At 37.4% G+C, this 22411-nt stretch overlaps 1 protein-coding gene across 11 annotated transcripts in view; it reads right to left on the bottom strand.

Moving 5' to 3' along the window:
* The window catches only part of MAST4 (microtubule associated serine/threonine kinase family member 4), a 582575-nt gene that overhangs the window by 268343 nt on the left and 291821 nt on the right, over nt 1–22411 (bottom strand). For all 11 annotated transcript variants that reach the window (XM_055112338.3, XM_034960015.4, XM_055112337.2 and 8 more), the window contains one exon: nt 1939–1970. In XM_055112338.3, coding sequence (XP_054968313.1) covers nt 1939–1970 — 32 coding nt within the window. The remainder of the gene's footprint in view (nt 1–1938; nt 1971–22411) is intronic.

A 22411-nucleotide genomic window follows, 5' to 3' on the forward strand; every position in this document is an offset into this window, starting at 1 on the left:
CCTTTCTCAAAGTCATAAAAGAACCTTGCATGAGGAGAGTAATTACTGGCATTCTGTACAGTATTCTCTAAAAATGCTGAGTGACACTGGGTTCTAGCACAGCTATATCAGGCATCATTAATTCTCTGGGGAATATTTGTGCTTAATAGAAAATACAAAATAGCATGTTTATTTTTGGTTTACCTCACTTGAAAGTATTAATTTTCCCAGAATTCACTAAAAAAGCAGATGTGTGTTCACATATACATACACAGTGTGCTTCATGCTCATCATCTGAATGCTCAATTGACTTTTAATATGGAGGGGAGTTTAAATGGCTCTGATGTAATTCGGACTTTCTCTTACTATGTTTCCAAAGGATAGGCTCCAAACAAACTTATGTCATTATTCTTTTTTCACTAAAGATCTCATTTTCTCAAATAAAGAAACTTAAATACTTTCCTTATCACATATTTTCACAACAAATCATGGCTATCAGCTAACATTAACAGAATTGAGACTTACTCAAGTGCAAAAGAGGAAATTACCCTTAAATAGAAATATGAAATCTAATTCTGTAATTAACATAATCTTTATAATATTATTGGAAACACTAATATGATAAAACAAGAAACAAAAAAACAAAACCCATGTGCAATCCATTAAAAAGGCTAAAAGCAAGATTTGACTGAAGTTCTGAAGTTTTCAAATAAAAAATAAAGGGTGTTTAAGCCTTAAATAAAAGTACAAAAAAATAAGATTTTTTTCTATAAAAGTATTTCATGTAGTTTTCTATTTTTCTTTTGTCTCACCATGATGGGAAATATCAAAAAGTTTGGACTTTTCCAAGTTTCGGCAACAGAGTCCTAATCATGATGCAGAAGAGGAAAGAGTTAATTCTAAGCCCATTTCCTATAGCAAACTATTTTCTGTTAAACTCTAGCACAGGGAGATGGAAGCTGAAAGCTAGTGACAATTTATCTGGGCACATTCTCCAAAAATAATAATCCAGTGTCTGCCTGGCAGCCTAAACTTGTACAAAAGACAGGAAGCAAAATGGACAGTAATGAAATGTTCACAGCTGATGAATTTTTGGTTCTTAGATGCAAAGGCTGAAATTTTCCAAAATTTAGCCTAGAATAAATCCTATATTTCAACAGTTGCCATATATTTTTCTAATCCTCCAAGAGGAGAGTTGCAAAAACTTATCTTAAATACTATTTTTTTTAAAGGAGGTGCTCCATCTACTAACTTCTTCAACTTAAATCAGACATCAAATGTAAATGTTTCCAGACCAGCCCTTACACAGTACTATTGGATAACAAATTCGACCTTAATTGAGGGTAGTTAATTCTGTCCTCAATTTTATTCTGCAACTTGCTAATGGAAAAAATTATGATTTATGCAAATATATTATTGGCCTTAAAAATAAAAGAACACACTATAAAGAAATCAAGTCAAAGTTCATAAATCCATTATTTTAATACAAGGTCATTACATGAATCAGTTCAATAAGATCTAGATCTAATAATGGAAAGTTTAACCGATTCAAAGTCTCCAATTCAGATTCAAAAGTACATAATTTACTCCATGTAAAATCCATAGTATAAAGAAAAATTATGGATTTCGGAACATAAAGAACACTAATTCTTGATTCAAATCAATGTACTCTGTCTCCTAACCAAATAATGTTTTTGCTTAATTATATAACAGCATTTTAAAAATTAAGATTCTCCGAGGAATAAATATACATTTAGGTTTGCAATGCCCATATGGAACAAACCCTGGAAATTATGAAATCATTACTACTGTTTGACTTTTATAAATAAATTCAGTTTTTTGTTTTCTTCAGTTGATTATCATTCATTTTATAATTGCCACTAATGAATCAGAGAAGAATCATACTATAAACTATATATTAATAAAAAGAAAACAAGGAAACAAAATACTACTACTTACAAACTTCCTCTTCTGGGAAGACTCAGCTCCTTCTGCAAAAGAAAAAAAAAAACCATATATAAGCAATGCTGCATTAACCTTAGATTACTAGGATACCAAATGGATAACGTAGAATGTATCATCCTTCATTACGCTTGATTTGGCATTTCCTATACTGAAAACATTTTAATGTCATAATTTTATGCTGGATCCCTTCTTACATGGTTCTCTTTACACACTGTGTTTAAGGTACAAACACAGCTTATCTGAATTCCAGAGCAGAAAAACCATCAATCTTCCCAAAGCAACTACAGTAAAATACTGAGTTGAGTTACATGGCCCTACAATTGAGCATACGGAAAATCTGAAGAAGCAAAGAACTTATCCAAACAGGATTTAACTATAAGAAGTAGGAGACATTTTGCAGGATTATAATTAAATGAAAGGTGCAATGTAAAGGACAATTAAATCAAACTATTTGCCCTCAACAGAAATATATTCATGCAAACATTATGCATACCAAATATTGTACTTCCTATTTTTAAAATAATAATGGAAAAGATTTCCTTTTGGTATTATTTCTCAAAACATCCATTTATTCCTTGGGATATTTAAAAGTAGCTTAATCAACTTCTAAAAGGTAATCAGACAACCACGACGATTATGAGAGTGCTTCATAGTTTTACAAGGGTGCCTTCACACTTATCTCAATTTTAAGATTCTTACCTTCCTAATCATCAAGAGGCTGTGGAAAACTAAAAAACCACCCAAGAAAACAAGCCAACCAAAGAAATAAACAAAAATAGATTCAGAAATACCTCTTATCCACTAATGAAGTTTTCAAAGCTCAAGAATAATTACTTGCTGTCAATTACTAAAGAACAGGAAGCAATGAGTCGTTTGGCTATTTAAACTCAAAATGAAGCGCACTATGACTAAATTTGGTTATTCATGCCCATAATTCTCATTTATTTTTCTGCCTTTCAGGTGCTTGAGCACTATCCTTTGAAAGGTATTTCCCCATCAGCTTCAAACTCACCTTTCCTGTCTCTTATTTTTATTGAATATTTCAATGTTTGTCGTGGACAGCAGGCTCAGCTATCACTTTTCCACAGCACAGCTTACTCCAGCACAGCTTACAGAAAGTGGCAGTGAGAGCATCAGACCAGAGGGGAGGAGAGCTCTGTGGCTGCTGCTTTAAACACAGCAGGACTTACTTATTAACTGGCAAATATATTTCCATACAGAGTTACAGCAATCATATAACTGTTCAAAAGCAAGAAAAACAATCAGCAATTTTAGGAATGAAGTGTCGTCTTCTTTCACCCAATAGCAAACCTTTTCTTTTCAAGGGCTCTAGGGTTCAGTGGTAAAGTGCTTTTTGTTTTGTTTTGCTTTGCTTTTTTCTTTAATCCTTGATTAGCTCCAAGAAATTATAGTGTTTGCTGAACTTGGCTCCCTGATTCTGAAACATAAATATACCTTCATTTACTAAAACCTCTAATGACAAGAGAAAAGTCTCTGACCAAGACAGTTTTCCTTGGGAACCGAAACATAAATAGAAAACCAATGAGTAATTTTCTATACATGGATCTTTGGTTACCATAAGCATTGAGAAATCAGTGTTGTATTCAGGTTAAAGAAAAGAAAAAGAGAGAACTTGCTAGAAGTAATAGCTCACCACACTGTATCTTTTATTTTTTAATTTTTATTTATTTTTAGGATGAGGTCTCACTACATTGCCCAAGCTGATCTCAAACTCCTGGGTTCAAGCATCCTCTTGCCTCAGCCTCCTGAGTAGCTGACATTACAAAATACACCACACTGTACCAGACTCAGGCCATTTCTCCTAGAAAGGCATTGATACTAGTACAGAGCAAAGGCCTAGAGACCAAATGAATAATACTGCTCTGTCCAATAAGCTGATCTGACAGCCGCATAAAAGGTACCTGAGGTGTTATCATTAATAACAACAAAATAATAAATCAGATGTTATTTCAACTATATATGCAAATAGATCACTCAGAAGATATAAGAGGAAAGGGACCAAATGAATGACCCAAATAGTTCCATCAATCATATTCCACCAAATGACCTGAGCATAAACTGGCTGCTTTGCTCTGAGAAAAAGCTGCTGAAACAGCAAGATAAGGGATAAAAACCAACTCTGTTTTTAATCAGAAATCTTTCCAGTAGGTCTAGAATTATGAGTTCTAAACAAGGAGAAAGGTTACAGTGGGTAACCCAGCACTGCTGCTCCACGGGATGGCAGCCAAGATTCCAAGATGAGGAGCAAAGGACATTTAATAGGCCACTGTCAACTGACCTGAAGCTACCACGCTAACCAAGCTGTAGGAGCTAATCCACCTGATGGCTTGAATGTCAGGCTCAGGACTGGAAACTCAATTTGGTAGCAAATTGGAATCAGATGTGATGGTAATAAAGTGAGAGAAATGAATGTGCTGTGGCCAAGACCTTGCGAACAATAGCTGCAAAAGTCTGCAAATACCAGGAGGGCTAAGCGGTTGCAGCCTGCGCAGGGAGCAGCTCCTGCCCTAATGGATGAGGGCCACATGCTGATAAATCTGCACCTGTCAGACGTCAATGAACGGCATCGAGTCATTTTATCGCCAAAGTCCCTGCAGTACTTCGTGTATGCGTCCTCATTTTATTTTCTTAATGTCATGATAAGGTCACTAACACATACTTAGATAATTAGCTAAGACGTGGTATTGGTCTGGGTCATAAACCCAAGCTTGTGCTTGACATATGTGGAGTGTGTGTGAAAAATTTACTGTCACGTAAGAATTGGAGGAGGAAAGAAAAAGGGAAAAAAGCAAAAAACAGCAAGAAGTATCCATCTGAACTAAACAATATGCTAATTGTTGACACTGGATTAAAGAAATTCTTAAGATTAAAAATTTCTAGATTTTCATTGATATTGATGACTCAATGACATTTAACATTTTTTAGAGTTGCTGTTTATCATTACTTGCTTGATATTGTATCCTCCCCCCAGACTTTTAAGTGTTAACTAGCAAATATTTGCATTAAAGATAAAGATTAAATAAAATTAATCTTGTCTGAGAATCCTGTTATTTTTGAGATCTCTCAATATACCTGAGGATACCAAAAGATCCCTCCAATCCAGGAAGAAAACTCATGGAGAGTCTGAGAAGAAAGAAGGGTAAATGATCCTGCTCCTTTCACCCAGCCATCCTTAGCTTCAAAAAGAGAAGGCAACTATCTCATTCATGAAGACAGGGGAGAAAACTGTAATGTTTTACATGTATAAGCAATTGCCACAGTGGTAATTTTAAAACTAATTTTTGGTATTTAACAGCTATTCATAGACAAACAAAACAATATGCCGCACGTGTTTAGAGAATCTCTGAACGCTTCTTTTCTAACTAAGGGTAAATTTATGATTTAAAAGAGGACATTTACAGAAGCCCAAATAATACATGTAGATACTCCCTTCTTCAAATGGTAGAGCTTAAATCTCCTCTCTTTGAGAGTGGGCTGGGACCTGGTGACTCACTTCCAAATAATAGAATAGAAAAAGGGAACAATAGCAACATTATAGTGGGGAAACCCACAGATACCACTGTAACTGAGTGATCAAGGTTAACATCATCAGTGGTAAGTCACGCTGACGTCATGCTGCTATCCTCTGATATGATGTGATGAGAAGAACATTTCCTGCCTGTGGTATTATCTCTAAAATCCAGAACCCCAGTCTAATCGTGAAAAAGCCTCAGGTGAACCCAAATGGAGGGACCTTCTAAAAACATCTGACCCGTGCTCCTTAAAGCTGTCAAGGCTGTGAAAAACAAGAATAAATTGACCAACTGTCACAGATGGGAGAAGACTAAGGGTGGCTAAAGGCAATAAAGAATCCTGAATAAATGAAAAATCTTGAATTGGATTCTCAATCAGAAAAAGGACATTAGTGGAAAACTTGGTGATATCTAAATAAAGTTTGTAGTTTAGATGATAACAATGTACCAATGTTAAAGTCATGATTTTGACAAATGTATTAAGGTTATATATGATGCCAACATTTTGAGGGACTGGAAGAAGGGTATACAGTAATTTTCTGAGCTGTATTGTAAATGTTCTGTAAATTTTAAAATTATTCCAAAATGTGAAAGAAAGTGTATCAAAAGGGGGAGACAGGGAGAAGGGAAGACTGATGTGGGGCTGAAGAACAGAAGAAATGAACACATAAATATCTAAATATTCTAAGCTTACTTTAAGGCAATATTTAATATCAATTTTTTAGGAAGCTATAGAAATACTGTAGGTGAGAGAGATTCTAGCTAGGACCAGCAATGAAGATGGTAAGGAGTAGTCAGATTTGAGGTATGTTTTCATAAGATTTACACAGAAACTGGATGTGGAGCATGAAAGAGAAAGCAAGGAGTCATAAGTTTTTGGCCTGAGCAAATGGAGTTTGATGGAAAAACAGTTCAGCTTTTGACATGCTACATTCAAGATGTCTGTCTGTAAGAATTCCAAGTAGAAGATTCCAAACAGGCAACTAGACAAACGAATCTGGGTGCAAGAAAAAGGTTAAGGCTGGAAGTAGATTTTGGAGTCATTAACACTAAGATGGTATGTAAAGCCATGGGACTTTACAGGAGATAACTGATAGAAAAAGGAAAACAGATACACCTGGTTACAAAGCCACAGGGACTTCGCCATTTAAAATAAAGAAGAAGGGAGGACTGTGCTATACACTGTTAACTGACCTGTTGCTATACCCAGCAGCTGGGGTTCTTGAAAGCAACAGAAATTGAATGAGACTGACAAGTAAACAATCAATGTATGGACGGCTACTCGCACCCCTGAAGGCAATAGGATGGTTGGGCAGACGACGTCAGAAAGTGGGCAAGAACCAAAAAATCAAATCCAGAAAGTATGACCACACCCAGGGAACAGCCCAGTTAGGACACCTCTGCAGCTGAACACTGAGTGGGAGCTCAGCCTCCAGGAAGAATCTCTAACTGCCCCCACATAACTTCACTTCATCTCTCCTCACAGTTGTCCTGTGAGGGTTACATGATCACACCTGGGTCTCTGCCCCAGCTTCCAAGTGGGCAGGAAAAAGGAATATTGGCTCCCTCACTAGTATAGTGGGAGGTAGGGCCAAGTCTACCAAGATCCACACTTTGGGAGTTCCTCCAAAAAACAAAGGGAATTTGGAAGTTGAGCAACTTGCCTTCTGCACCACCACTCCCAAACCCCACATAGAAACAGAGTGGCAATGTCCAGTACACACCATTCCCTCCCCATTTTCCTGACACCAATGAATTTCAAGTTCATGCACTTCCCCATCATCATCTTTCTTTCATTAGTCACTGGTGGCCTCATCCTATGACTGAGTTACTGCAAGTACTCTGCACTAACAATTAATTTAGGAAAAGAGTTCAAAGAAGCCAAGATGTGTAAGGCAGTATATCAGGTGCTTTTAGGGATACATGAGGAAAAACAAAACACATTTAAAAGCTAGCTGGGGCAACATACATACACACATATAAAACAAAAGAGTTATCACCAGGTGCAAGATTATGCAGTATTACTTGAATGTGTAAATGCTAACAGAGGAGAGAAAATAAAAAGGAATGAGATAATTCAGCTCAAGCAGTGATTCTGAAGCCTGGCAACACATTAATGTCACCCAGGGAGTTTTTAAAAATACTAACGCCTGAGCCCCACCCCTAGAGATCTAGAGAGAAAGTGGTTTGCGTATGTTGTTTATTAGAGGTTGGTACTTTTAAGTCCCCCTAAGGACTATTGGTTTGCATAAACCATTTGCCTTTGGATTGTTTTTCTCTTTAGGGAATATTAATTTTCTAGGCTGTCATTACAGAGGTAAAGTTTCAGGTTTTTAGTTATTTCCTTTGCAAGTGGGAAGCAGTGTGAGGCAAGGAAAGGTACTCAAAATGGAGTTCTCACTACTTGACAAAGCTTAAAATTAGCTGGGTGTACAGGCTCATCCAGGGATAGGATCTCCTAAAGAAATGCTTTGGGTGCCATTTTTCTGGTCTGCATTTCTGAGAGTCACTTGTAAAGGCAGAAGCAGAGGACAAAAAAGTTCATACCATAGAACCAGATCTTACACAGGGCTTGGCTGTAAATCATCAGAAGGCAAAAATGGTCTACATTCTAACAACAATTGAAAAATCCAGTAAGTTGCTCATAAATACATGCTTTCCTAAATGAAGACAGTAGTCAAGCTGGAAAACCAGTAGGGAGATCCCTATAGAAATGCCTGAACAGTCAAACCACACAGCCTGTAAAATAACAGTAAAATCCTTGTGGGAAATGTGAGATGGATGGAGAATCCTAAATTATCTTTCTCTTTTTACAGATTTTATTTAATTTTCTTTTTGTATCTATAATGATAATGCACTTTCATATATTTATTTGTGCTAGTCAAGTTAAGCAAAATAAACCAGCCAGGCACAGTGGCTCATGCCTATAATCTCTCAGGATTTTGGGAGGCCGAGACGTGTGGATCACTTGAGGTCAGGAGTTCGAGACCAGCCTGGCCAAAACAGTGAAACCCATCTCTACCAAAAAAAGACACACACACACACAAAAAAAAAATTAGCTGGGCGTGGTGGCACGTGCCTGTGGTCCCAGCTACTCAGGAGGCTGAGGCAGGAGAATCGCTTGAACCCAGAAGGCGGAGGTTGCAGTGAGCCAAGATGGCACCACAGCACTCCAGCCTGGGCTAAAGAGCAAGACTCGGTCTTAAAAAAACAACAACATCAAAAACAAAACAAAAACAAAATAAACCACAAAAGCCTACGACAAAATGCTTGCTGGGTTTATATGTAAATTTTATTTGATCAAAACCACAACACTCACTTTCTTTGAAAAATAAATTAGCTACCTTATTCCTTTCTTTCCAAGTTGGCTTTTTCTGCCATAAAGCTAAATGAACAAGACTGTGGTATCAGTTCTCATAAGCCCTTTATACAGACAAAGTCTCCGAGTCATGATATGACTGTCTAGTGTGGTTTATTAAGATTTTATCATAAACTGAGTCTATAAGCTTCATCACAAAATCAGCTGGCTGCCTGGACAGGACACACAAGTCTTCCCATGGAAAGCCCAGAGGAGATCAGCAATTGACCAGAGTTGCAAAGCCATGAGATAGTGGAATTAAATGAACCTATATCATCCAGTTCCAATTTTTTCCCCTATACTCCACCACGGAAATGTCAGAGAGTGGGAGACAGTGGTGATGTGAGCAACTGAAAGGAGAGGTTTGAATAAATACACGAGCAGGGAGGGCTGGTACTGATAATAAAGAGGGCACTCTTTCCCCTAACAAGGAAGAAAGGAACAGGTGAAAACAGGCACTTTTCAAAGATAAGCAAAGTAAAACTGAAGCAATTCACTTGAAGTTCTGTAATTTCAGTAATACAGAAGGCAAAAATCTTCTACCAAGGGCAAAGGCAAGGGCACATTTGGGGATTAAAGCAAACAAAATGGGTTTCCTTTATTCAATCACATACTTTTTAGTAAAGGTGGATATGGCTGGTGCTGTGCCAGACACTGGGGATAAAGGACTTTACTCACTGTAAAATACAGTGTGAAAAGGCCTGGAATAGAGGCCTTTTCAAAGTATGCAGTAATACAAAAGGGAGGAGGGTGATCAGTTTCTTTGAGGAGGGTCAGGACTGTTTCTTCCCCAATGTTTCTTGTTACTCATGCTAACAAAATACAGTGGAACTGATACTACCTTCAATCTCAAGGATAAGCTCCAATTAAACTAATGACAAAACTCACTGCTTTCGTCAAAGTAATTGGTTTAAAGATGACATATGACTCAACCTGAGCAAATGCAAAATGATGCATAATGATGCATAAGACGCAAAATGATGTTTGCTCAGGGCTTCTGGGAAAGAACTTCCACCCTTGTCCGAGAGAGCTAACGAGAAAGAAGTAGCATTAAACCTACAAAACTAATGGCAGCCACAAGAATAGGCGTCACAGGTAGCAGACAAGAAAGCCTGGTAGAACCTGGGTCTTGGGTGAAATCTCTGAAACAATACATCTACCCTTGCGTGTATTTGGACTTCTCTGGTACATGAGCCAATTGAGTCTCTTTATTGTTTAAACCAGTTTAACTTCTGTTTTCTAGTCTTTGCAATTCAAAAATTCCTAAGTGACACAATACTTGAGCCTGGTCTTTCTTTTGCAATGTCTGGGAATTAGCCAGGCAGCCTTGGGAGTAGGTGAGAAAGGGGAATTCCAGAAGAGAGAACAGACGTAGTCAGGTAGGGTGGAGTGAAACAGAACACACTCAGGAAACAACACGGCTGGAACAGAGATCAGGAAGGAAAAATCAGCAGGACAGGAGTATGGAGGCAGGGACAGGGCCACATCATAGAAGGGTTTTGGAAGTGGCTGCCTTTATCTTATAGGGAATGGTGAGCTCATGGAACATTTTAAAGAGGGGAATAAGATGGCCTAATCAACATGTTAAAAAAGATTACTCTGGCATTAGGGTGTCACATGGCTCTGGGAGGGCAACATGGGAGAGAAGTCAGGACACTTCTTTAATTATCCAGGAAGCATGGCTGAGGGCCAGGAACAAGGAAGAGGCAGTGAGGAGGAGGAGGAGGGGCAGAGTCAGGAGAGAAATGTGTGTACAGGATCCACAGGAGTTGAGAGGAAATGCTTAACTCCTGGGCTGATTTAGAATAGTTGTGGTGGAGCTCAGGACAGGGTACCATCCAGAGATGAGGAAAAAAGACTGTCTAAAAGCACTGAGGGCCTTTCGGAAGTTAAGCATAATGCAAATCTGAAAGTGGATGAAAAGATGGCAAACGATTTAAGTTACACCAGCGAGTCCCTGATGAGCAGGAATATGAGACAAACTGTAAAATAAAATCCCAGATTTTGCTTAGATGAAAAGTTAAACATCATTCATGACAACCACCTTTTCCACTTTAAATTTTTTACCCAAATAGTGGGAACTGTCTTTCTTTACTAAGCTCATCTACCTTCACTACCTTAATAATGGCATCTCACATTTACTGCACAGTGACATACATTATCTTATTTAAACTTCACTATTATTCTCATTTTAGAGATGAGAGAACTGAGGCACACACAGGCTAAGTAACTCACACAAGGTCATAGAGCTGGTAGAAGGCTTAGCTTGTCTTTGAACCCACATCTGCCCAAGTCCAGAGTATGTTAATTATTTTTCATCACCAAGTAATGACTTGATACTTTTGCACCACAGACCCCTCCTGTAGGCTATCAGGCTGCATTCATAGTTGGTAACACACTGTCAATTACTCTTAGGAGAGACACAACACAGATCTTGGCAACTCTTTCTAAGCAAATTTCACACTTTTTAGAGACTCTGATTTTATGTGAACCAAAGCCCTGTGAATATGTTACTTTTAACACAGACCTTTTAAAGCAGAAGAAGCGTAACAAGTCAAATAATCAGCTAACCTCAAGTAAATGGACAAACAAAACAAGCTTCCTTTCTAGTCAATTATTATGGGTTTTGATGCTTCCTAACACGTTATACCCTTGATGTCAAAATCGAGCTTGAGAATCAGACATTTGTACACATATTGTCTTCCAAGTCAGTATGACCTAGGAGGAATATGTCTCCTAAGTCAAAGTTTACATGCTTCTCTGCAGGGTTTTGCTGAGTAGTAGCCAACAGTTACATGAATAACAGCTCTAGTTTATTGTTTATTATATACTAAGTGAAGTGCATTTATTATATCAAGGTTAATAGCTTCCAGCCCACAGTCATATTGTACTTTGTGTGCTCACTTTGTTCTCAAAGAACAAAAGAACTCTCTCTTTCAAGCAAAAGTTTCTGCGTCGTTTTTAAAATTAAAGAAACTAGTTTTGATCAAATTAGAGAAGGCACAGTCCTTCATAAAAAAAAGAAGCTAAAATACAAAACACATATTAGATCAATTGAACTCAAAGCTTAAAACAATCCTTATTTAAGTCAATTGTATGTTTCATAGTGATTAAACAAATAGGATCAGGATTCACACATACCCATATTCTAATCCAAGCCAATGCCAGGAAGCACCCTTCATAAACTTTAACTTCCCTAAGATTCAATTTCCAAAATTACAAAATGAAAATAATACAGCTTATCTTACGGGGTGTTGAGAAGATTAATGCTAACACATGTCCTGCATGTGGCACAGCTCCCAAACCTAAGAGCACCCTTCGTGTTAGCTATGACTATTTAAGTGCACTGCTTGAATTAGAAGAAGGAATCTAGGGCACAACTACAGAGCTATGGTAAAGAGACAGCACCGACTCAATAAAAGAGCAAGGGTATGTGACCCACACATCTTCTCCACCTCTAAATACTGAACCTGGGCAAAGGGCTGTGAATACATTTGAAAATTTGAAGCAAATTAGACTTCAGTGAAATCACACACCCTGCTATTAATCAGTAAGAAAATTACTTTAGCAGAAGGAGATCAAACACCAATGCTAGCTACATATTTAGAATTTTAATTGCCTTTAAGATAGTGCAAATTTAGAGGTCCTTCAGGATCTCTATAAAATTAAAGTCATTGTGGACAACTTTTGTGATTTCCTTTTTTTCCTAGAATGATTTATGAAGGCTCTTGATAAATATGCGTATCAGCCCTGCCACTTAACTATGTTTCTTGTTACTTGGGAAAGCCTGTGACCTACAGTGAGCTTAGATAAAAAGGCAACACCACACAGCTGTGCCCCACAAGCCTCCACAATTTTTTCAGTTCTTCCATCCATTACCAGCAAATTACAGTAAATTCAAAGTATTGATCTGCACAACCCTATATGGGAAGAAAGTTACCATCGACTTTTATTGCTTATTGTTGGGTCCAATTCCCTAGAATCAATAAAAGCTACAATGTTCATAAGCTTCTAAAAAGCTAGTTAATATAGTGGATATGAGACACCTTTTAGAATCACTATAAATCTATAGGATTCTTCAACAGAACAGTGGCAAACATCTTCAATGTTCAAAAGCTTTATTTGATTTTAGAGTCTTCTCATTATCCAGGAAAATGCCCTGGGAAAGAAGTGAATATCAATGATGTGGAATAAAAACTCAGCAACTAGAAAGAACCCTGCTTAACAGATTTCTACTTTCACTTTTCAGTTCACTTGCATTTCCACACCAACCTCACTGTCCAATCCACAGCCAATCATTAAGAATTGTGTCTCTCACATAGATTTAAGATGAGTTTTCTTGACAGGGCTTTCCAGGACCCATCAGGGGACGAGTTTGCTAATAAATGTACATTTCAACTGCCCCTAATTTGAAGAATCAATATTCTTTTATGAACCAATTTTTTAAAATCAGATAATAATTCAAGTGTTCTATTAAAATTACAGACAACCTTAATACAAAAAGAAAAAGGCTTTTTATAGAACCAGGAAACAGAATTGGATGAGACTATTTGAAAAGTGATACTGAATTTACTCTGCTGAGATTAATCATTTTTATTTACTACAGACACCTTGTGGTTTATCTAGCAGTCCCTATTCTGAAAGCCTATTTTAGTGTAGAAATTTACTGGCAAATCAGCTCAAGGGACCTCTTGAACTGCTATATGAAGCTAATACCCACAAGTCTACTTTCTTCTGGCCATTCCTCTCCATCTAAATGCAAAAACAACACTTAAAATATACATATAAAATGTATGAGCACGATGGAAGATTAATGACACACATATTCAAATAATCAATAATGTAAACTTAAGCCTCTAATGGTACCAAAATTTATTGTAAAGAGGTCACAGAATAAACAATTAGCTTATAGAAGATATATATCACTTAATAAGTAAAGATTCTATTTGTTACAGGGTACAGTACCTGCCATTTTTTAAAGTATTTTCTCCAATGTACTATTTTATTATTATTATTTTTTTTAGTAGAGATGGGGTTTCACCATGTTAGCCAGGATAGTCTCGATCTCCTGACCTTGTGATCTGCCCACCTCGGCCTCCCAAAGTGCTGGGATTACAGGCATGAGCCACCGCGCCCAGCCCAATGTACTATTTTAAATAACATCATCTGGAAGTATGCAGGAATTGAGAACTTCGAGAATGAAGACCATGGGTTAAGGTAAGATTCCCTGTTTCCTATTTCACACCCTCCCCTACCCATCACCACTGTGAAAACTAGTACAGCTGTGGCTGCCATTGCAGTGTTAAAAATCAACTTTATTCTTGAAAGGGACATTTTCTCATACAGGATTTCATGTAAGCCTTACCACTATCCTGCAACTATAGGAAGAATGTTCAGTATTTTTTCAGATGGGGAAATTGAGTACTAGGAAAGTTATGTCACGATTTGCCCTAGGTCAGGGTCCTCATATTAAAAACAGACAAGCAAAGACAAAAGTAGCCAGGGCCCTTGATGATGCTGTTTCCATATGGCACCAGCCCTGGACATTCTACCAACAAATATTTTTATATGAGAAAAATAAATCTCTATTTATTTAAGCTACTATTAGTTGGGTTTTCTGTTACCTGCAGCTAAGTACATTCCTAGCTAATACTAGTACTAAATAAACTTTGCAAATTAGCTTTGGAATAGTGTATCCAAATACACACCAGACATCAACACAACTCTGGCATCATAAATGCTGGTGAATGTTATCCAAAGAAAATGAACAAATGTTCTTAAATCAGGTTTAGGTTCTATGAGAAACAAAAGCCTTGAAAACATTGATTACAGATCTGTCAAGTTGTTTCCCTTTTTTAAAATATATTTGGGAGGGCTGCACAGTGTGTGTTAGTGACTTTGAAGTTAACCAAAGAGAGTCCAAGCTTAATGGCATCACATTTGTGACAGTTAATTAGCAGAAAATATTTCAGTGCAGTGAGATTTTTGTTTTGTTTCGTTTTTGTTTTTTTTTTTTTTTAAAAAGCATCAAAAGCAATAAAAGGCTCTGGGGTTTTAATTGCTTCTTCCTTAAGACTAAATTTTGTTCTCACTACAAAGACAGAATCCTTCCCTCAAAGTCAAAATGATCCCCTGTGGTTTTTTGGGATCAGAAAGACTATACAACTGAGTGGACACTTATTTTTAAGTCTTAAGAAAATGTTCATAAGGTGGCCTCTTATTTTTGTTAACCAAAAAAATCAAGTCATTTCCAAGCAAGAAGACCCTACCCTAAATACATGTGAATGCAGCCATCTGCAACGTATGGATGAATTTAGGTGGTTTTCACTTTAGTTTCTATTATACTAACTAAGTTCTTCTTTTGAAAAATAAAAAACATACTAGATCATATTGGATTGGCATACTTAATGAATTACACAGAAAGTATGTGTTTTTACACAGAATTACACTGGACTGCCTTGGCTACATCAAACTGATAGTTGATTCTGGACTCACTTTCTTCAGAATAAAAGTGTAAACACACACACACAGCAACAACAAAAACTGATGATATAAAATAGTTTTAACAAATGGGGTGGGGAGAATCAACGTTAGAACAAAGGAACTTTGAACAACACAAAGTTTTAGGCAGCCTAACTATCATTTGAAGTTACACTATTTGGACAAGTTGATTAATTTGCACTAATACTTTTAAATGGTTCTGTCACTTTAAATGCTAGTTTGAAAAAGAAAACTGAATTACACTGAGTTGAATTGTGTATCAATCAGAAAAAAATAACAGTAGCTAAAGTAAAACAAACTCTTGAAGAATTGTGCCTCTTTTAAAGAAAGAATCTAAAAACAAAAGTCCTATACGCTAATTGAATTAAGTGGTCTACTCACCCCTACTTAGGACCATCAGGATGAAAATGTTGAGGTGGCAGAGCTTCAGGTACATGGCCTGGCAGAGTGGCTCAGAAGTCTGGTTTGGGAGTCTGCATGCCAAAGTGAGTGCCAGCCTCGACTTCCCATACGGCCTTGGGTAAACTACCTACCCTCTCTGTGGCTTTCTTGCATCGCTGGATATTGTAGATTTGAGAAGTCAGAGTTGTTGTGAGGACTAAATGAAATAATACATGTAAAGCATCTAGAAAAGTAACTGGCACACACTGAGCACTCTAATACTAGATTATTATTCTATCTTAAATATTCATGCACAAATCTGACATTGCAACCCTAAGGTTTTGCAATTTGGAAGTATAAATTACTCATCTACGTAATAGGTAGTTATGCTGATGTATCTTCAGTGCACCAAAGGACAGATGAAAACTAGTAATAAATTTAAATATTATCTAAGCCTACTTCAATGAAAACTTAGAGAATCTATTCTTAAATTTATTATTGATACTCTCAGGTGCTTTTAAATGAACTCTGCTACTTTAAAACTAAGCCAAAATGGATTACCTGGGCAATTGTAATTGCCATTTATCAAGCATGAAGTCCATTTCTTAATGAAAAACAAACTTCTTACAAAGCTGGATTCCATTTTTATCCACCCACATGCTAAACATATTGGCATATGTTCTTAGCATTCCATAGCTGTATATTTTAAGCAGACCCTTTTTATCTTGCATAGCTTTCATTACATTACAAGAGAAAAAGTATTTCTTGCTATGACCAGGAACAATATGCTAGACTCTGCATTTTGTATTTTTCTCAGTCTACCTTTCATCAATGAATAAGTGTTGCTTTAACTAAAAAGTGTGGAAAATTCTGATTGAATTTTCCACTTCAAAGTACACAAAATCATTTCATCTAACATGCTGTGTGAGAAAATCTATGCTCCATTCTGACCTCCTGTTGCAGTCTATTTCAAGTATTGGTAATGCACCGTATCACACTGCATGGCTGGTGAAGTAGAGTAAACATATTGACTGAGAAACGTTTTGAAAACCCCCTATTCCACATAGATCCCAGCTACTGTCAAAAATCACAAAAATGTTTGCATTCTGTCTGTGCAAGAGCATGACAGAGCTCTAGGAGAAATTCCCACAGTAAATAAAACCAGCTACTTGCATAACACTCCGTCGAAGCAGGACTGTGCAGGGCTTACTGCTAGGGGAAGGAGGGGCAAGATTCAGCCCAAATGATATGCTCAGAGGTATATGGGGGAAGACGTTATTAACTGTGCCCTTCCTTTCACCTATTTGCAAGGTTAAAATAAAATTTAGCAGAAGAGATTACCACTAGTGAGAAGGCACAACTCTGCCGGCGGCCAAGGAACACATGGAAAGAAAGGTAATATATTGATTGACCTTTCCTTCCAATTGCAGTCTAGGCGGCTAGCCGTCTTTTTTCATTTGAGGGGATATGATAGCTGACCTAGCTTATTTTCCTGGACTAACAAACTAGGACAGTCCTTGGACAAGTCAGGCAGCTGAGACCAGGATACCCCTACAGTAGCAGAGCATTACAACATTAACACTTATAATGAGGAGACCTAAGCAATAACGCGGTAATCAAACAGGCTTCTGGGTTAGAGCTTTTCCTTCCTCCAAATTCAAGCTTCCCGGGTCCTTCTCAGGAAACAGTGGAGAAGATGTTTTCCAGGTGTACAGAATGACAGTCCAATATGAATTATTCATACTCCCCAAAATATAGAGCTACAGAGTCCATTTAACTCAACATTTCCCCAAAGAGTGTTGTGCACTTTGTGAATGGCTTTATTTGACAAGAAAAACTTAAGGTTCCTTTGCTAAAAGGTTCTGGATCCAATAAGTTTGAGAAACACCGAATTAAACATAGCTTAAAGGATTTACTTATTTTAAGATTTCCCCAAGACTTTTTACAATCATTAGCATTTTATTTTCTAAGAGCAAGTAACATAATCTCTGGTGCTACCCAAATTTAATATGAAACACTTTTTGGGAAAACATAGGATGTGCTTCTGAAAGAATACACTTTGAGAAATGGAGGTTTAAATAAGCCCTAATTTTAGTGCAATCATAGAATGACCACAAGGAAAACGGAGACTAAGTTATTGCCACACCATATACCAGCTATTGTACTTAGTAACTTAGAATTTCAGTCTTGAATTGTGCTACGATGAAAGAGGCAGGTGGCTTACGATGTAATTCAATAAAGTGTCCCTTTGTACACTTGCAAGATTGCAGCAATGCATCCAAAAAAAAGACTAAAAGCAAGAGCTACAGAAACAAATCCCTTGTGTACTACAGTGATCAAATCTCTAAAGAAATAAACACAAGGAATAAAAATACATGACTACCATACCATAGGTAGGCCTGCAGTTCACATGAAAGATAAACCCAGAAAATAAGGAGTGTTACCATGTCCATGTGTTTATAAAAGCCGGGCGCGGTGGCTCATGCCTGTAATCCCAGCACTTTGGGAGGCCAAGGTGGGTGGATCACGAGGTCAGGAGTTCGAGGCCAGCCTGACCAACATGGTGAAATCCTGTCTCTACTAAAAATACAAAAATTAGCCGGGCCTGGTGGTGCGCACCTGTAGTCCCAGCTACTCGGGAGGCTGAGGCAGGAGAATCACTTGAACCCAGGAGGCGGAGGTTGCAGTGAGCCGAGATCATGCCACTGCACTCCAGCCTGGGCAACAGAGGGAGACTCCATCTTAAAAAAAAAAAACAGTGACAGAACAACACAACTGTGCCCTATTTATCAATGGCCAAGGCTTATCTTTGTTCTCTTTTCCCTATTGGCAAATTTCCTAGTCTCCTTGAACAAATTTCCTATTTCTGAGACTTCCACATAGGACGTAAATAATCACAAGAGACCACTGCTCACAATATGAGTGAAGATAGAAAGAAAAGCTAGAAGTGAAAAGTAGGTTTTCAGTTTGGCTGATTCCTTCTTACCCCATCCATAGCAGATTCCTCCTCCTCCTGCCAATCCACCAGGGGTGAGAGAAACCATGGGCCTCTTCTTTCCTTTGAAGAGTTTGCCCATTTCTGGAATTTACATTTTCAAGGTTTATTTATGTCCTTAGCATATTTTATGATTTTTTAAACTATGATTTTTATTACTTACCCAGGTTATTTTGACTGGAGGAGTGAGAGCAATGGTCCCTGGTCATAGTCTACCTCCTAAGTGGTAAAGGAAATCTCAGAAATAGGAGTTTTTGCTTCTTCTCGTATCAGTAATTTTTCAAGTAGGTGCTAAACATTTTAAATCTCGGTAGAAACTGATGCTGAGATAAATACTACTTAGCTTCAGAAAAAGGTATGCCTCTTCTGCGTCATACACTGTAGTAGGGTGCTGAGTCATTCTGCTCCCTGCTTGAGCTAGGTTTGGATATTGTTATGACCCATGGCCAAGAGAAGACACACAGATACAGAGGTAGTCAAGATGCTGGTGTTATCAGACAGACTAAAAAGTATGCTAAAGGATACAGTGGCAAATGTATGGCAACATAAAGAAGATGTGGGAATTTTTAGCAGAGAGATTGTATTATAAAAACAAAAAAGAAAAATCTAGCCTGAAGAATATATTAGAATGAAATGGGCTTACTAACAATGAAATGGGCTTACTAACTGGCAGAGTAAAGCAAAATAAATGATCAGCACAGTTAAGTCAAAATAATAGAAATTATCCCAAATGAATTGCCAAGAAAAAAAAGCAAAAACAAAACAAAAATATAAAGAATGCCTAAGATCTGTGGGACAATATTAAACTTCCTAATATAGATATAAATGGGGTCCCAGGAGAGAAGAGAAAGTGGTTTAAAAGATGTATTTAAGTAGATAATGTCCAAGGACATCCCCAAATTTGATGAAAATCATTAATCCACATACCCTAGAGGCTCAGCAAATCCTAGGCAGGATAAATTCAAGGAAAACCACACTTGGGCGCATCAGAGTCAAATCTCTTTTTCAGGCAGGAAATAGATAAAGGTATGTGAGGTAATGGAAAGGGAGTATCTATAAAATAAAATTTAAAAATCTCAAAACACATTAACCTGAAAAATGTTAAAACAGGCAACAGAGTTATCAAGATACTGAAACCAGTTACTAAAAGTTATCACCAGCCTCTGAGCACTGGCCAGCAAAACCTGTGCCAGGTTTCTCTTCTCAAGTACTACTGGGAAACAGACTCCTTCCAGAATCCACAGAAGCAGGACAAAACTTGATAAAACTTGCCTGGTTAAATGCTTAATTTTGTTTAAAGAATTGCTGGTTATGTTTTGACTTGTTTTTCTTTTTGCCTGACGGGTAAGGAGACTTGGGGGCAAATGAAACACAGAAGTCCCTAAAGGTAAAGGGATAATTTCAGTAGTTCTTCGTAAATAGAAGCCAAATTGAGTAACTTGTACTTAACCTTGTCTGTGATCTTTTCACCTTTAAATTTAAAATATTTCCTACACCCTTTCTCCAAACAAATCTCTAATCCTATCTTGGCAAATTTCCTGTTACACAAGTCTTTGGCAAGCACAACTCTGATGACTGGGAAAAGTCAACAAATTATAATTCACCAATTTTTTAAAGTCTTTAAAAATAAAAATTCCCATAAGGATAGGAGAGGTGGGGCTGTCACAATTCACCTATGCATACTCAACTTTTGCCAGCTGCAAAATAGGAGAAAAATAACTGCATTCTTGTGTTAGGAAAGAGAAATGGACTGAATATAATTTTCCTCCCAGATGTTTTTGGTCACAATATTCAAGTGGACTTAACATAGAAATTCCAGCAGCTGAAATCTTAATAGCCATAATGAGTATGATCTTTACACGTATTCTTTATTTTATTCATGTTCTGAAACTCAATCCCATCCTTTCCTTAAAAACCCAGAAAAACCAAAACAGCTGTCATTTTGCTGGATAATAAATTATAATGTTGGGAAGCAGTATCATGAAAAATATAAGACTTTGAAAACAAAAACTTCAAAACAATAGAAAATTCAAAATAGAATTATAAAATTTGCTACAAAGATAGCACAATGGAATCTTCTGGGTGCTGGTGATGCTGTTTTGTTTTCAGTCTTGGTGCTGATTACATGAGTAGAGTCAATCTGTGAAAGTTCATTAATATTTGCACTTTTCTGGATATGTGTTACTCTTACAACAGAAATAAAACAGTGTTCAAGATCTATGGGAGGGAGTGATTCTTCAAAAGGCAGCTGGCTATACTCACCTTCCAGTCTAAGTACTCAATCTCCAGCACTTAGCACAGTGCCTGGCCACAAAGTGAATGTCAGTATATATTACATTAGTGGAACTGAGTTTCAAAGATATTTTTTACCTTTGGTATTTTTGAGTGCTTTAATACTGTGTTTCTATCATACCTTATACAAAGCATCATGGAAAATAAGTGGAATCCACTCTCCTTAGAATTACTTGTATGGGTCTGAGTAGAGAGATGTTAGGCTGAAAACAAATGAGATAAGCTCTGTAGTCTTCTACTTCTCCTTCTCGTCCTTTTGTTGCAATAAACTTTAGAGGATGGTGAATGTCCTCAAACGTCCATTGTTAAGGGGAAGCTAGGCAATTCAGGAGGAATCCAGTAGAAGTTAGAAGTGAGCACAGAGGTTTAGCAGCTGGCTCAGAATGAAAGGAAGAAACTCTGGGTCAAGAGCTCTGGATTTCTTTATGTTTAAAAAAACCCACTTTTTTTGGAATGGTTAATATATTACCACAGTCTATAAAGTATAGAGAAGCACTTAGTTTTTAAAAAACTCCTTTCCATCCTAGTCCCCAATTCACCCAGTTCCCATATTTCTCTCCCAGAGAGAACCACTGTTCTAAGTTTTGAATGAACTTGTCCAGAATTTATGAGCAAAATATGAGCAAATATGTAATATCTGACTACATAAGCCAATGAGTACATACTCTTATTCCCCTCCTACTTTTACAGCAAATGAAACATATTAAGCCTACTATTTGGCCCTTTGACTTTTCCCTCTGATCAGGAGATCCTTTTATATCAGTGCAAAGCCCTCAGTCTTTTACATAGCTGTATGGTATTCCATAGCACGAATGAAACATAATTTGTTTATCCACTTAACTACTAAAAGATGTTTGGGTTGTTTCCAATCTTTTGCTATTAAAAAGGATGCTATGATAAATAATCTTTTCCAGGACTCATTCAGCATGTACACTGGTCTATCTGATGGCTTTACTCCCCAAAGAAGAACTGGTGGGTCAAAAGGTACATGTATTTTGATTAACATTGACAATTTGCCATCTGCAGAAGTTATTCTAACCTACACTCCCACCAGAATTATAAGTAAGAAAGCTATTTCCCAGACCAGTGTCTCATGCCTGTAATCCCAGAACTTTGGGAGGCCAAGGCTGGTGGATTGATTCAACCCAGGAGTTTGAGACCAGCCTGGGCATCATCGCGAAATCCCATCTCTACAAAAAATACAAAAATTATCTGGGCGTGGTGATGTGTGCCTGTTGTCCTAGCTACTCAGAAGGCTGACGTGGGAGGATCACCTGAGCCTGGGGAGGTCGAGGCTACAGTGAGCCGTGAGTGATGGCACCATTGCACTCTAGGCTTGGTGAGAGAGTGAGACTTTGTCTCAAAAAACAAAACAAAACAAAGAAAGCAAGCTATTTTCCCAGAAAG

The sequence above is a fragment of the Pan paniscus genome, chromosome 4 (genome assembly GCF_029289425.2).
Source record: "Pan paniscus chromosome 4, NHGRI_mPanPan1-v2.0_pri, whole genome shotgun sequence".
Lineage (NCBI taxonomy): Eukaryota > Metazoa > Chordata > Mammalia > Primates > Hominidae > Pan > Pan paniscus.